The 13322-nt window shown below is 38.4% G+C and overlaps 1 protein-coding gene across 1 annotated transcript; it reads right to left on the minus strand.

Moving 5' to 3' along the window:
* Positions 1 to 10896: 10896 nt before the first annotated feature.
* LOC107570303 (gastrula zinc finger protein XlCGF57.1-like) lies at positions 10897 to 12953 on the minus strand. Its single transcript, XM_016256523.1, has 2 exons — positions 12946 to 12953; positions 10897 to 12858 (listed from the first exon to the last, which is right to left on the minus strand). Exons 1-2 carry the CDS (start codon positions 12951 to 12953, stop codon positions 11535 to 11537), a joined length of 1332 nt encoding a protein of 443 aa, XP_016112009.1. The 3' UTR covers positions 10897 to 11534.
* Between the last annotated feature and the right edge of the window lie 369 nt (positions 12954 to 13322).

Consider the following 13322-nt stretch of genomic DNA (forward strand, 5'->3'; position numbering starts at 1 on the left):
ACCTGACTAGTACTCATTCACACTTTCACATGTGCTGCTGATATGATTAGTCAATTAATGTTAGCTGATCATTTTGTGTCAGGATCAAAAAACAGTGAAATTTGTTGTTTTTTTTGGTGAAAAGTTAATTTTTTGGCCAATGAAGCTTTTAGCAATTATTAAAAATGCATCTGATCACTCTACACAATAATCTAGAAACAATGTGAATGAACACCACAACAGCTTAACCAGCAAACTTTGCAAATCATAAAATTTATGTCACTGCCAATGGCCATGGTGACTGGCCACTTGGTGGCACTATAAATGGAAAAATGGCTATAGCTACGCAACAGGCAAGCTGTGTCCCAAAGTGAAGTGCGCACACTCCGAAGTGCATATTTGAAGTGCGAATGCGTCACAGCGGCTCGACAAAGGCTGTCCCAATGTGAAGTGCGCAGACTCCAAAGTGCGCATTTGAAGTGCGATTGCGTCACGACGTAAGCTGTCCCAATTCAGGGTGCACCCTCCGAAGATTCGAAATTCGAAAGCGACTTAAAATGCACCCTCCGTTTCCTAGGAAAATGAAGTGTACATCTGATGGACACTTAGCACCCTACCATATCCCAGAATTACTTGCGCGCAGATGACGATGGAATTTATATTCAAAGAACATGGCGGATGAGAGTTCTGTGGGGGAATTCACATTGAAATGTAAGCATTGTGTTTTCATTTACTCAAATACCTAGCGAAACAAGTGTTAAAAGCCATGATTTTTTTTAACACAAAGCCCACAAACAATAAGACAACCACTATATAAGGCAATAGTCTTACCCTTTGTTGTGTTTTTGTAGTGCTGTCATGCAAGTTATGTCTACAAATGTTTTAACCAAACTTTAGCACTTCAGTATTTTGTATGCATGTCCTGCTGTCATATTTTCTAATGGTAAGATTGCAAACCTGTCTGTATATTTTTCATAAGTGTTTCCATTTTCTCTTGTTTTAGGACTATTCTGGAGAAAATGAGCCTGCTGGGGAAAGACTTAAAAAATACAAAGTAAGCAAGTTGATAGACACATTTTTGCTGAAATTCATTGTGCTGTTGTTGTTAACGGGCATGGTTTATTTGCTCTGCCTTAGGATTGCAAGTGTCCTGGGACAGGTGAGGGAGTGAGTGGAAGCTGGTGGAGCTACTCAGAGAGGACATCGAACTCCAGAGAGAGACAGAGGAGAGAAGAGCACAGGAGAGAATGGAGAGACTGTTTTCTCTTCTTGAGAGAATGCTTAACAAATACATTATTTATTAGCCATTCTCTATTAGGCAAGAGAAAGCAGTGGAAAAAATGGGTACATTACAATTTTTCAAATTTCTTTTTTTTTTTTAAATGTCACATTGTCAATGAAACAACCTAATTATTATAGTATATTTTAGTGATGTAAGTTAATGAAATGAATAAGTTGTGTACGTTGTTAATTTTTGTAGTGTAATTTATTTGTAAATGAGCCTGAGTACTTTCTGTATATTTTGTATTTTTGTTTTGCATATTCACATGTGTAAATAAAAAAAAAGAATTATGTACATTGTTCATTTTTTTAATGCAGCTGATAATTTTTATATGGAGCCCCTAAAGGGACATTTGCAAAAATAAAAAATAAAGACTTTAACGTGCGCACGAGAAACTATTGCGTGCTCACGAGAAACGATCTCGTGCTCACTAGAAACTATTGTGTGCTCACGAGAAACTTTCTGCTTGCTCACACGTTACAGTTTCCGGTTGCATCACTCTCTGCCATCTTACAAGAAGAAAACAAAAGCATGGATGTGCACAAATTAATTGAGATCTATTTTAAACTTGGCCTTCAATACAAAGACATTGTTTCTGTTCTTGCATTTCGACACAGATACACTCTTAAAAATAAAGGTGCTTCATGATGCCATAGAAGAACCTTTTTGTCTAAATGGTTCCATAAAGAACCTTTAACATCTGAAGAACCTTTCTGTTTCACAAAAGGTTCTTTGTGGTGAAAGAAGGTTCTTCAGATTATAAAAAGGTAAGAAAGAGATGGTTCTTTAAAGAATCTTTGACTGAATGCTTCTTTGTGGAACCAAAAATGGTTCTTCTATGGCATCGCTGTGAAGAACCTTTTGAAGCACCTTTATTTTTAAGAGTGTATGTAATCACTGAGCGACATTTAAAATGCATTTTGAGGTCTAGACGCCAGTTTCGACGAAAAGTATCGAAGACGCTATCGCATTTATTCAGCATAATCTCCAAACGTCAGGCCAGCTCCATGGATGCAGGTGGATGCATGCAATGTGTAAAGAAAATGGATTGCATATTAGAAAAGAACATGTTCGCTTTATTTTGAGCTTGTTAGATCCTGGTGGAGTAGAATTTAGGAAAGCCCGACGTCTCCATTGGCTCCATAACTATTTCGCAAAAGGACCGAATTACATCTGGCATTTTGATTCTTATGATAAACTAAAGCCATATGGTATTTGCATAAACGGCTGTATTGACGGCTTTTCAAGGAAGATCATTTGGCTAAATGCGTTCACAACAAGCAGTGACCGGAAGGTCTGTGTTCCTCAAAAAAAAAGTCAGTCTTGTTCACAGAATTGTGATTTTCTTGTGAACTATCACTTTAGACAGATTTTTGTTTTCTCTCCCTTGATATATAATTTAATAAGCATCAAATGCACTGAATACAGAAAGATGTTAAGAACACAGTTGGGTCACAGTCATTTTATTGATTATTATACTTTAATACAGACAATGTATTGCTGTCATCTAACAATGTTTACAAGCATGGATACTCAAACCTAACATGTTTTTCTGCATTACAGTAAATTGTAAAGGAAAGAAAAAAATGGCAAGGTGGCAAGAATATTAAATGGATTAAAATTACAGTGCGTAAGAAACTGTCTGTCCCCCCCCATTAAAATTGAAAAGGACTAGATTAGAAGACCGTTTGCCTGAAATGTATGAACCTGTTTGTGTATAAAAATACTTCTATACAACAAGTTTTGAATAACAAGCTTAACTCCCCTCAAACCAATAGGGGTGAAACATAATGATTTACATTATCTCCTCCATGTCTAATTCTAAACACTAAACAGTTATCTAACACTTTATTTAACAGGGTATTTAATAACTGCTTCTGATTTGTAACAAATATTTGCAACTATAAACTCGTGTACAGCATAGCTATTCTATCTTCTTTCAATTCAGTTTTTGTATAAAACTCAAATTTCTTTAGAACGGAAATTGAAACTCGACTCCATAAAACTTTGAAAATCTTAAAACATCTTTAAAGCTATTCAAACTATAAAATCTTAAAACATCTTAGAAACTACTCAAGAATTATTAAATTACATTGCAAAAAACAATTGCATGAAATAACAACAAAAAAATAAAACCGAAATTTTGGGTAAGCGCTGTATGTACATGGTAAGTCGAGAACTACTCCACAGGTATGTGCAACAGGCCTACGTCCAAGGCCACATGATCCATTAAACATGACTTCGATTTTGTCTTAACACATGACAGTAGAGCCGGTACAGAATCGTAGGAAGGTCTCCAGCTTTCTTTCGTCTAGATTTTTCACGTAGCGCTGCAGATGATTAAAGGGGTCATATGATGCCATTTCAAGTTTTCCTTTCTCTTTGGAGTGTTACAAGCTCTTGGTGCATAAAGAAGATCTGTAAAGTTGCAAAGACTAAAGTCTCGCATCACATGACCCCTTTAAGGGTCAGCTGCTCTTGCTGGTTCAAGTAATTTTTTGCTGGCTTTATCATTTGTGACACTTTCTTGTTTGTAGCTTTCTTTGACTCGTATGCTTCAAGTATTCTTTGTCTGGTCAGATTCAGAATGCCAGCTGGCATAATGGTATGGAAGCAGTCAATTATAAATTTGGGCTCTTGAAGGAGGACTTTGTGAGCCATTGTCAAAATAGCAGAACAAATGTTTTCATTTGGAGGCAAGCAGTGTGAACCCATCCGTGAGAAGAGATCAAGAGAAGAGCTCATCCAGGCCGCCTTGAACAGCTTTTCAACAACAGATTGCTCTGAGGCAGATACATATTTTAAAAATGAGAACATCAAGAGCTCTTCAGCGACAGAGTTGACACCATCAATACATGCCAATATAAATGTCGGAGACAACCTGATGGGCATCACAATTGATCAACATAGCCTTTCACCCACACTCTTCCAACAGCCTGCCACTCAGGATCCACTGATTCTTCAATCAGCTGTTCTGCAGAAGATGATCCTTCTATCTGAGGTTGATCAATTAATGGTGGATTCTGCTGGATTCAAAAATACTGTTTTATAACACGAGAGGATAACATTAAAAACACTGTGGCTTTGTGTGGTTATTTACAATCAACTAAAACCACATCCAATCCATTTCACGAGTACTGTTGATAATTCAATTGTATTACATCTATGGTATCAGGCTTAGCTGTTGTAAAGTTTAAATACATTAAGCATAGGAACATGTAAATATATACCTCTGTCATGAGTGTGACACAGTGACATTTTACAAGTTTCAGTAAATGTTAAAATGATACAGTAATTCTGTAACGATTTACTCACCAAATGTCATTTCAAACCAGTTTGACTTTGTTTCCATAGAACACAAAATGAGAATTTGTGGGGAAAAAATAGGTTGAATTTATAACGTGAACTGTCCAAAGTGAGAAAAAAGGAACCACAAGCTATATTATATTATTCATTACATTGTAAAAATATTCCAAGATTCTCCTGTTGTGTTGCACAGACGAAAAAAACATCCAAACAGAGTAAATGATAACTGATTTTAAGCGTACTATCCCTTTAAGGGTTTAAATGATATAAAAAAATAAAATAAATCATAATAAAAAAATAATATCAGATCATAAATATAACTGCCCGTCTAGGATCCCCATCTTCTGTATTCCAGGGAAGAGTGGAATCCAGAATGGCAAAATTATCATGTGCAATTCCAATCTGGATCTCTGAGTCCTCCAGTTCTAGATCATAAGACACAGCAACGAATGACCCTGGCTCTTCACTCAAACACACCACATCATCAGATTCATGGTCATCAGGAGTGGTTGCCCAATTTTACTCGCTGGAATTTTGACTGGTAGAGAAGCTATCCTCTTCTTCAATAAGTGATGAATGAATGACAGGCACAGGATCACTTGTTTGGAGAAGTGGTTGTCCTGATATTCTTGCCATGCTTCTGGTTCTCCTAGTACTCTCTGTCTGTTGAAAGGAGGCATATAAACATCTAAAGATATACAATGTACATTATTAACCTATTCTCTCTCTCTCTATAAATAGATACACAACAGACATGCACATAAATTACTTTATTTAATCCATAACTTACCACTCTTGGCTCTAGTTCCGGTTCGTCAAGAGCAAAATCTGAGGACGAGTCTGATGAAACTTGGGGAGAACTGACCAAGTCCTTTTCCATCGTGCATACGTACAGTCGTAGCATTCTGAGTTTACTCTGCTCATACAGTTCATTCACTATCTCGCATCTCAAAAGTATAGCTTTCAGCTGGGCCTTTTGAAGAAATCCCTTTAGGAAAAAACAAATCCTTCCCAATCATCATCAGTTCCTCAACCGAAGTGTTCTTTTTAACCGTCACATGTCGCGTTCCTCCTCCATGTCTTGTCCGAACCTGGTGAAATTCTCCTTTATGAAAATGAAGCCACCCAATTTCCAGTCATCTTGTCTCTTTAGATGCATGTTTGTTGCCGATACCTGAAAGTTTGCTTAATAAACCCCCGTCATTTGCTGATGTACTGCCTCCTTTTTGGATCTTGTCTCTTATTCTCTGCAGTGCAGTGGACTTGGTGGTTTGCAGTCTTTGATGGCAAAATGCTCTAACTGAAAGACGATCCCCATATCTAACGATATATTTCGCAAGTTCGTCTTCAGTCATAATTGCAATGACACTTATGTTGATCTAAAAGGAAATGTCAGCTATAAATACATTGGCAACGAAAGCATGCATATGGATTAATTATAGCCTAACTGTAACAATTTACCTTATCCTCTTTTATATTCTCAATTGAATATTGAGAAATATCTCGTGACCTCAAAAAAATTAACCAAATCTTCTTCCATGTTGCGACCTTTCGAAAAATTAAGTTCTAAACAACTCTCACCCCCACATTAGTAATGATGTTAATGCAAAATGCCTAAACCGGAAATTGCGAAGGCGTGTGCACGCCATACGTTTCTCGTGCGCACGAGATAGTTTCCGATACATTTTTCGTGTGCACGCAAAAGTTTCTCGTGAGCACGTGAAAGTCTGTGTATTTTTTATTTTCGCAAAGGTCCCTTTAGGGGCTCCGTAATTTTAACACAATATTCTATACGTTTATTTTTTTGTCCTGTAAATATTTTTTTTTACACATTAAAACAAATTGTTCTATTCATTACTAAAAGCACTTTTTACAACTACTGTATTGACCCGAATATAAGACGATGTTTTTTTCTTGGAAATACGTCTGAAAAAACGCGGTTGTCTTATATTCAGGGTCTAGACTTTGACATGTCAATAATACATCCACAACAATAGGTGGCGCCAAATACGCATAAAACGAGTGTGCCATGAAATACGTAATGTAATGCGTGTTGTAAAAATCGCGAGAAAAACAAAAGAAAAGCTTACAGCTGCACGAGTCGTGACTGTCACGTTAGCCTGATGGGACCAAACTCCCTTTGTGATTTTAAAACGTAAGACAGTACCCAGATTTGAAGACTACAGTAAGATTTAACTTCTACTGTTAATAAGATTTTGGAAATGCTCTAACTGAAAGACGATCCCCATATCTAACGATATATTTCGCAAGTTCGTCTTCAGTCATAATTGCAATGACACTTATGTTGATCTAAAAGGAAATGTCAGCTATAAATACATTGGCAACGAAAGCATGCATATGGATTAATTATAGCCTAACTGTAACACAATTTACCTTATCCTCTTTTATATTCTCAATTGAATATTGAGAAATATCTCGTGACCTCAAAAAAATCAACCAAATCTTCTTCCATGTTGCGACCTTTCGAAAAATTAAGTTCTAAACAACTCTCACCCCCACATTAGTAATGATGCTAATGCAAAATGCCTAAACCGGAAATTGCGAAGGCGTGTGCACGCCATACGTTTCTCGTGCGCACGAGATAGTTTCCGATACATTTTTCGTGTGCACGCAAAAGTTTCTCATGAGCACGTGAAAGTCTGTGTATTTTTTATTTTCGCAAAGGTCCCTTTAGGAGCTCCGTAATTTTAACACAATATTCTATACGTTTATTTTTTTGTCCTGTAAATATTTTTTTTTACACATTAAAACAAATTGTTCTACAACATAACTTAGGTTTACCTTCAGAAAAACAACATACAATTTTAAATTAACAGAATATAAAACAGAACAAAACATTTTTGTGTGCACTGACAATTCAGCTGACCAGGGAGGCCCTGGTGGAGCTGCTGGACCTGGATGGGCTGCCACAATACAGACCCTGGTAAGGCCTCTCTGCTGGTGGGACATCATCTGGGATGGTCTCCAGAATGTTGGAGTGCATATTTCCACTGTCCACTGCATTGTCTACCAACAGGTTTGCAGGGCTGACACAATCGACGGCTGTCATATCACTGAGATGTTTTCAGAAAGGGAAGAATAAATTAAATTAACTTGCACACTCAAATCAAACTATCAAATATTTCTATGTTCAAAACAGTTTTATGGTCCATTACATTTTTGTCTTAGAATTGTAAAACTATAATGCCTCTTACTTGCCCGTTACAAATAGATGTGGTCAGTGGTTACCTCCTCCAGGGCAGACATCTCTGCAGACAGATGGTCACGCCAGGGAGAACCACTGACTGTCTCCAAAGCATGCTCCTCCTCTGCCACATCCTCCTCATGCTCATCCTCCCGGGCCATGATGTCACCTAGCCCAAGGCAGATGTTATGGAGGATGGCACTGGCTGTTATGACCTGAAATGGTAAAAAAGGGAACAAAAGTACATCTTCAGAAAAATTAATGTTTATTCCTTTACAGTATTTAAAAAATGTCTTCACGTCACTAAATTCACTTACGTGAGGTACAAAGGTGTGGTGCACCTCCAGTGCTTGCAGGAAGATGGCCCTGAACCTGGTCTTCATCATCCCAAAAGCACGCTCTATAATGGAGCGTGCCCTGGAATGATGGACGTTAAAGCGCTGGGCTCCCACACCTTGTACTGGTCTCTTGTAGGGAGTGATGAGGGGGAGTATGTGTTGGAGGCATGAGTAACCTCCGTCTGCCAGGATAAAGTGCCCTGGAGGAGGGTACACTGACCTCCTGTACAGTGGGCTGTGGTGGAGCAATCGTGCGTCATGCACTGACCAAGGCCAGCCCACGTAGGTGTCAATGAAGTGGCCCTGATGGTCACAAACAGCCTGCAGGATAATAGATGGAAACAGTTTCCTGTTCCTGTAGCACTGACCATCAGGGCCGCTCGGTGGCTTGATGCAGACATGGCAACCGTCGATTGCTCCTGCAGATTTCAAAAAAGCTCTGTGTCTTGCCAGCCCTGCAAACCCACGGCAAAAGGCCTCCAGGTCTTCTGGGGTCTTCGGGAGGTGAATCACTTTGTGGTGAATGGCCAGCACCTCCTCAGCAACTTGGTGGACAATGCGGTGGACAGTGGAAGGAGGCACGTCAAACACTCTGGAAACCACTATGTATTATGTACCACACGCCAGCCAGAAAAGAAACGCCAGGGTCTCGATTGTAGCACCCCAACCGTGTTGCCGTTCACTTCTCAGAAGATCCAGCCGCAATGTCAGGGCCTCCCTGCTCAGCCGAAAATCAGGCCGTGTGTCACAGTCATTAAAAAAACCTGTCCAGCACTGGCACATTCAGCTTTATCCTGCAGTATAGGGGTCTGGTCTGATTTAGGGAAAGAAGGAAAAGGGAAATTGTTTAGAGCTATGACAAAGAAATCAGTAGAAGAAATATTGAGAAACTTTAGGAAACTATTTTTTAGTAACTACTAATATACCACACTGATGGAATGTACTAGTCAAATTTAAAACCTTGAAGGGATAGTTCAACCAAAAATTTAAATTCAGTCATCATTTTGCTCACCACTGACAACCATAGTATTTTTTTTCCTATGGTAGTCAATGCGGGCCAGATCTGCTTGGTTACAAACATTGTTCCAAATATCTTCCTTTGTGTACAGCAGAACAAAGAAATGTACACAGGTTTGGAACAACTTGAGGGTGAGTAAATGATGACCAAATTTTCCTTTCTGGGTGAACATAAAAAGTATTATCTTGCATACTGTAATAAAGTATGGAAAATAAAAGCGAAGGTATGTATTGTTCTGAAAAAGAATTCGTCAGGATGGTTTTGCATTAATATTACTGCTGCACTACTGTGTATGTTGCATTTTACTTCTGAATATGTTTAAGGTTGTTAAATTTAAAATAGCCTACTTCATATACTGTTGGGCAGTTTAATCTACAACAATGCATCAAAAGACCATATTTTTATAGTGCTGCTGTCCTGTGAGAACAAATCATCACAGTAACCTACTTCACATTTGTACTGAATACTTAACGAATGTGCTTCGCTACAGTCCACCACTGGTCATTTTGAAAATTAAACTAACATTTCTTTTCAGAATATTAACAAATTGTTGCTAACTACAGCTGCAACCCATATCAAAACCTGCATCCAAAGGATTGGACCGGCCCTACGGAGCACTGTTCAGCTGTCACAGCTGCCACTGAACATTGAGATGAACAGTGCTCAATTTGTTTTTATTTATTCACAGTTTTATTTTTATGGTTATTTAACTGCCTAAAATCATGGTTGCAAACCTTTCTAAATATGTTCACCATGGTCAAAACAATAAACTATTATAAAATCGCACCTTCGTAAGATATCAGTCAGCATTTGAACCGCTATATACGTGTGTATTTTGTATTTTTTCATATGTATCAATACATTATTTAAGTCTGTTCAAATGCAATGCCTGCATTTAAAGTTGTAATCCGGCAAGGACGCAGCAAAACAATGTAACTTACCTGGCCACGCTCTTGGCTAAGCCTGAGGTACATCACTCGGTGCCGCTGGGGGTGAAACATTGCCACCATCTCCTCCATTACAGTATAAAACAAAAACAAATATGAGCAATGCTGGCCCCAAAACTTTTTTCAATGACTATCCCTGTCAGGATGGCAGCTGTTCTCTCGCACCATTGCTCTGCGACAGGAGTGGCAATCGGGAAAAACTGGTGGCGGAATTAGGAAATCCTGCGAACGCAGAGCGTCTCATGCACTTTGAAGGGTCATTCGTGCACTTCGGAGGCGTGGCCTTCGAAGTCCTACACTTCGAAGAGCGCACACTTCATTTTGGGACACACAAGCTGCAGTGTCTTTGTCCAAGGTGCCACGACTGTCTTATGAGGACATTTGTGTATCTCAAAAAACAGTGAATTTTGAGCACCTATTAGACAAGGTTAACAGAGGCTGAACAACAGAAGGAACAACTCTCTTCCTTCTAAACAACTTTATAATTATAAAAATATGGTCTTCACCTAGTGTGCCCAAAAGATTAAACAAAAACTTTAAAAAAAATAGGTAAGCTCACAAAATTAGGTAAGCTCATGTATCATATGATTCCAAACAAGCATGCAAACTTGAATGTTGGCACTTTAACAAAAGGGTAAAAATGACTATATTCCTTTTGCAAATTCCCTGAAATTACTAAAGGTAAGTATGTTAGAAAACAATGTTCTGCTAAATGAATAAAGTTATTTATTACGACCCCAGTCTAGGGTCAGGGAGGTAACATAAAGAGTACTGGGGCTGCTTTTACTATTCCAGTGTTTTTATTTTCTGTTTACACCAAATCTGTTAAGTTTTCTTTAGAACTAAATCTTTACTTAGTGATGGCATATGAAAGGGGTCTCTTCACCGTGAATTCTCAATGTTAATCCCAAGATTTGCTTGGTCTGAGCCAGATTTTCCACAGTGTGAACACTCATGTGGCCTTTGAGGTTTCCTTTGTGACAAAAACTCCACACTTCGGGCATATGAATGGCATTTCTCCATTGTGAATTCTCATGTGGACTTCACGGTTTCCATTTATAGTGAAACTTTTACCACATTGTTGGCAGTTGAAAAGACTCTCTCCAGTGTGAGCACTCATGTGGACTTTGAGGTTTCCTTTGTGACTAAAACTCTTTCCACACTGTTGGCAGGTGTAAGGTTTCTCTCCAGTGTGAATTCCCATGTGCCTTTGAAGGGTTCCATTATCAATGAAACTTTTTCCACACTGTTGGCAGGTGTAAGGCTTCTCTCCGGTGTGAATTTTCATGTGGACTTTAAGGGTTTCTTTTTTAGTGAAACTCTTTCCACATTGTTGGCAGATGAAATGACTTCTAGCTCCTGTCTTTTGAGCTCTCTTTTGTGTTGCCTGTTCAGTTTGTGAGCAACTAAAACTTTCTCCAGTAAAATCATGTTTCTCAGACTGATCTTTGTCTTCCATTTAATTTAGTTCTTCACATTTCTCACCAGTGTGAACACTCATGTGGCCTTTGAGGTTTCCTTTTTGACAGAAACTCTTTCCACACTTAGGGCATATGTACGGCTTTTCTCCATTGTGAATTCTCATGTGGCTCTCTAGGCATCCTTTTTGAATGAAAGAGTTTCCACACCATTTGCAGGTATAAGGCTTCTCTCCGGTGTGAATTCTCATGTGAACATTACGGTTTCCTCTATCAGTAAAACTCTTTCCACACTGTTGGCAGGTGTAAGGTTTCTCTCCAGTGTGAATTCTCATGTGCCTTTGAAGGGTTCCATTGTCAATGAAACTTTTTCCACACTGTTGGCAGGTGTAAGACTTCTCTCCGGTGTGAATTTTCATGTGGACTTTAAGGGTTTCTTTTTTAGTGAAACTCTTTCCACATTGTTGGCAGATGAAATGACTTCTAGCTCCTGTCTTTTGAGCTCTCTTTTGTGTTGCCTGTTCAGTTTGTGAGCAATTAAAACTTTCTCCAGTAAAATCATGTTTCTCAGACTGATCTTTGTCTTCCATTTCATTTAGTTCTTCACATTTCTCACCAGTGTGAACACTCATGTGGCCTTTGAGGTTTCCTTTTTGACAGAAACTCTTTCCACACTTCGGGCATATGAACGGCTTTTCTCCATTGTGAATTCTCATGTGGACTTCAAGGTTTCCCTTTATAGTGAAACTTTTACCACATTGATGGCAGTTGAAAAGGCTCTCTCCAGTGTGAACACTCATGTGAACTTTGAGGTTTCCTTTTTGACTAAAACTCTTTCTACACTGTTGGCAGGTGTAAGATTTCTCTCCAGTATGAATTCTCATGTGGCTATCGAGGCTTCCTTTTCGATTGAAATTATTTCCACACAGTTTGCAGGTGTAAGGCTTCTCTCCGGTGTGAATTCTCATGTGAACATTATGGTTTCCTCTATCAGTAAAACTCTTTCCACACTGTTGGCAGGTGTAAGGTTTCTCTCCAGTGTGAATTCTAACGTGCCTTTGAAGTGTTCCACTTTTAATGAAACTTTTTCCACACTGTTGGCAGGTGTAAGGCTTCTCTCCGGTGTGAATTCTCATGTGGACTTTAAGGGTTTCTTTTTTAGTGAAACTCTTTCCACATTGTTGGCAGATGAAATGTCCTGTCTTTTGAGCTCTCTTTTGTGAATTCTGTTTAGTTTGTGAGCAACTAAACAAACTTTCTCCAGTAAAATCATGTTTCTCATACTGATCTTTGTCTTCCACTTCCTTTAGTTCTTCACTTTTCTCTTTCAGGTCTAAAGCAAAAAGAGAACAACACAAGTTAATCCTATTTTAATGGCACAAAGCATTCAGCATTTGGCATTCAGCCAAAAAACATTTCAAATCGATCTTGCATTCTTTCTAACACGCACACAGGAGCATGCACGCGCCTCTGAGTGACTCTTCCATCAACCAGTTCAGTTTATCAACACCGCCTGCATGCTGAGGAAAATAGGCTTTCGCACGCTATAAAATACTTCTATTCTTCAAAATTACTGTTATGTTTATTTATGGTTATTTTTGTCATAAAATATTAATTTTGTTATTAGCCATGTAAAGCTTGAAATAATAAGACAAAAAAAATCCCATGTTTTTTTTTTTGACATATACACTGAACAAAATTATAAATGCAACACTTTTGTTTTTGCCCCCATTTTTCATGAGCTGAACTCAAAGATTTAAGACTTTTTCTATGTACACAAAAGGCCTATTTCTCTCAAATATTGTTCACAAATCTGTCTAAATCTGTGT

The sequence above is a fragment of the Sinocyclocheilus grahami genome, unplaced genomic scaffold (assembly GCF_001515645.1).
Source record: "Sinocyclocheilus grahami isolate Dianchi unplaced genomic scaffold, SAMN03320097.WGS_v1.1 scaffold1439.1, whole genome shotgun sequence".
Lineage (NCBI taxonomy): Eukaryota > Metazoa > Chordata > Actinopteri > Cypriniformes > Cyprinidae > Sinocyclocheilus > Sinocyclocheilus grahami.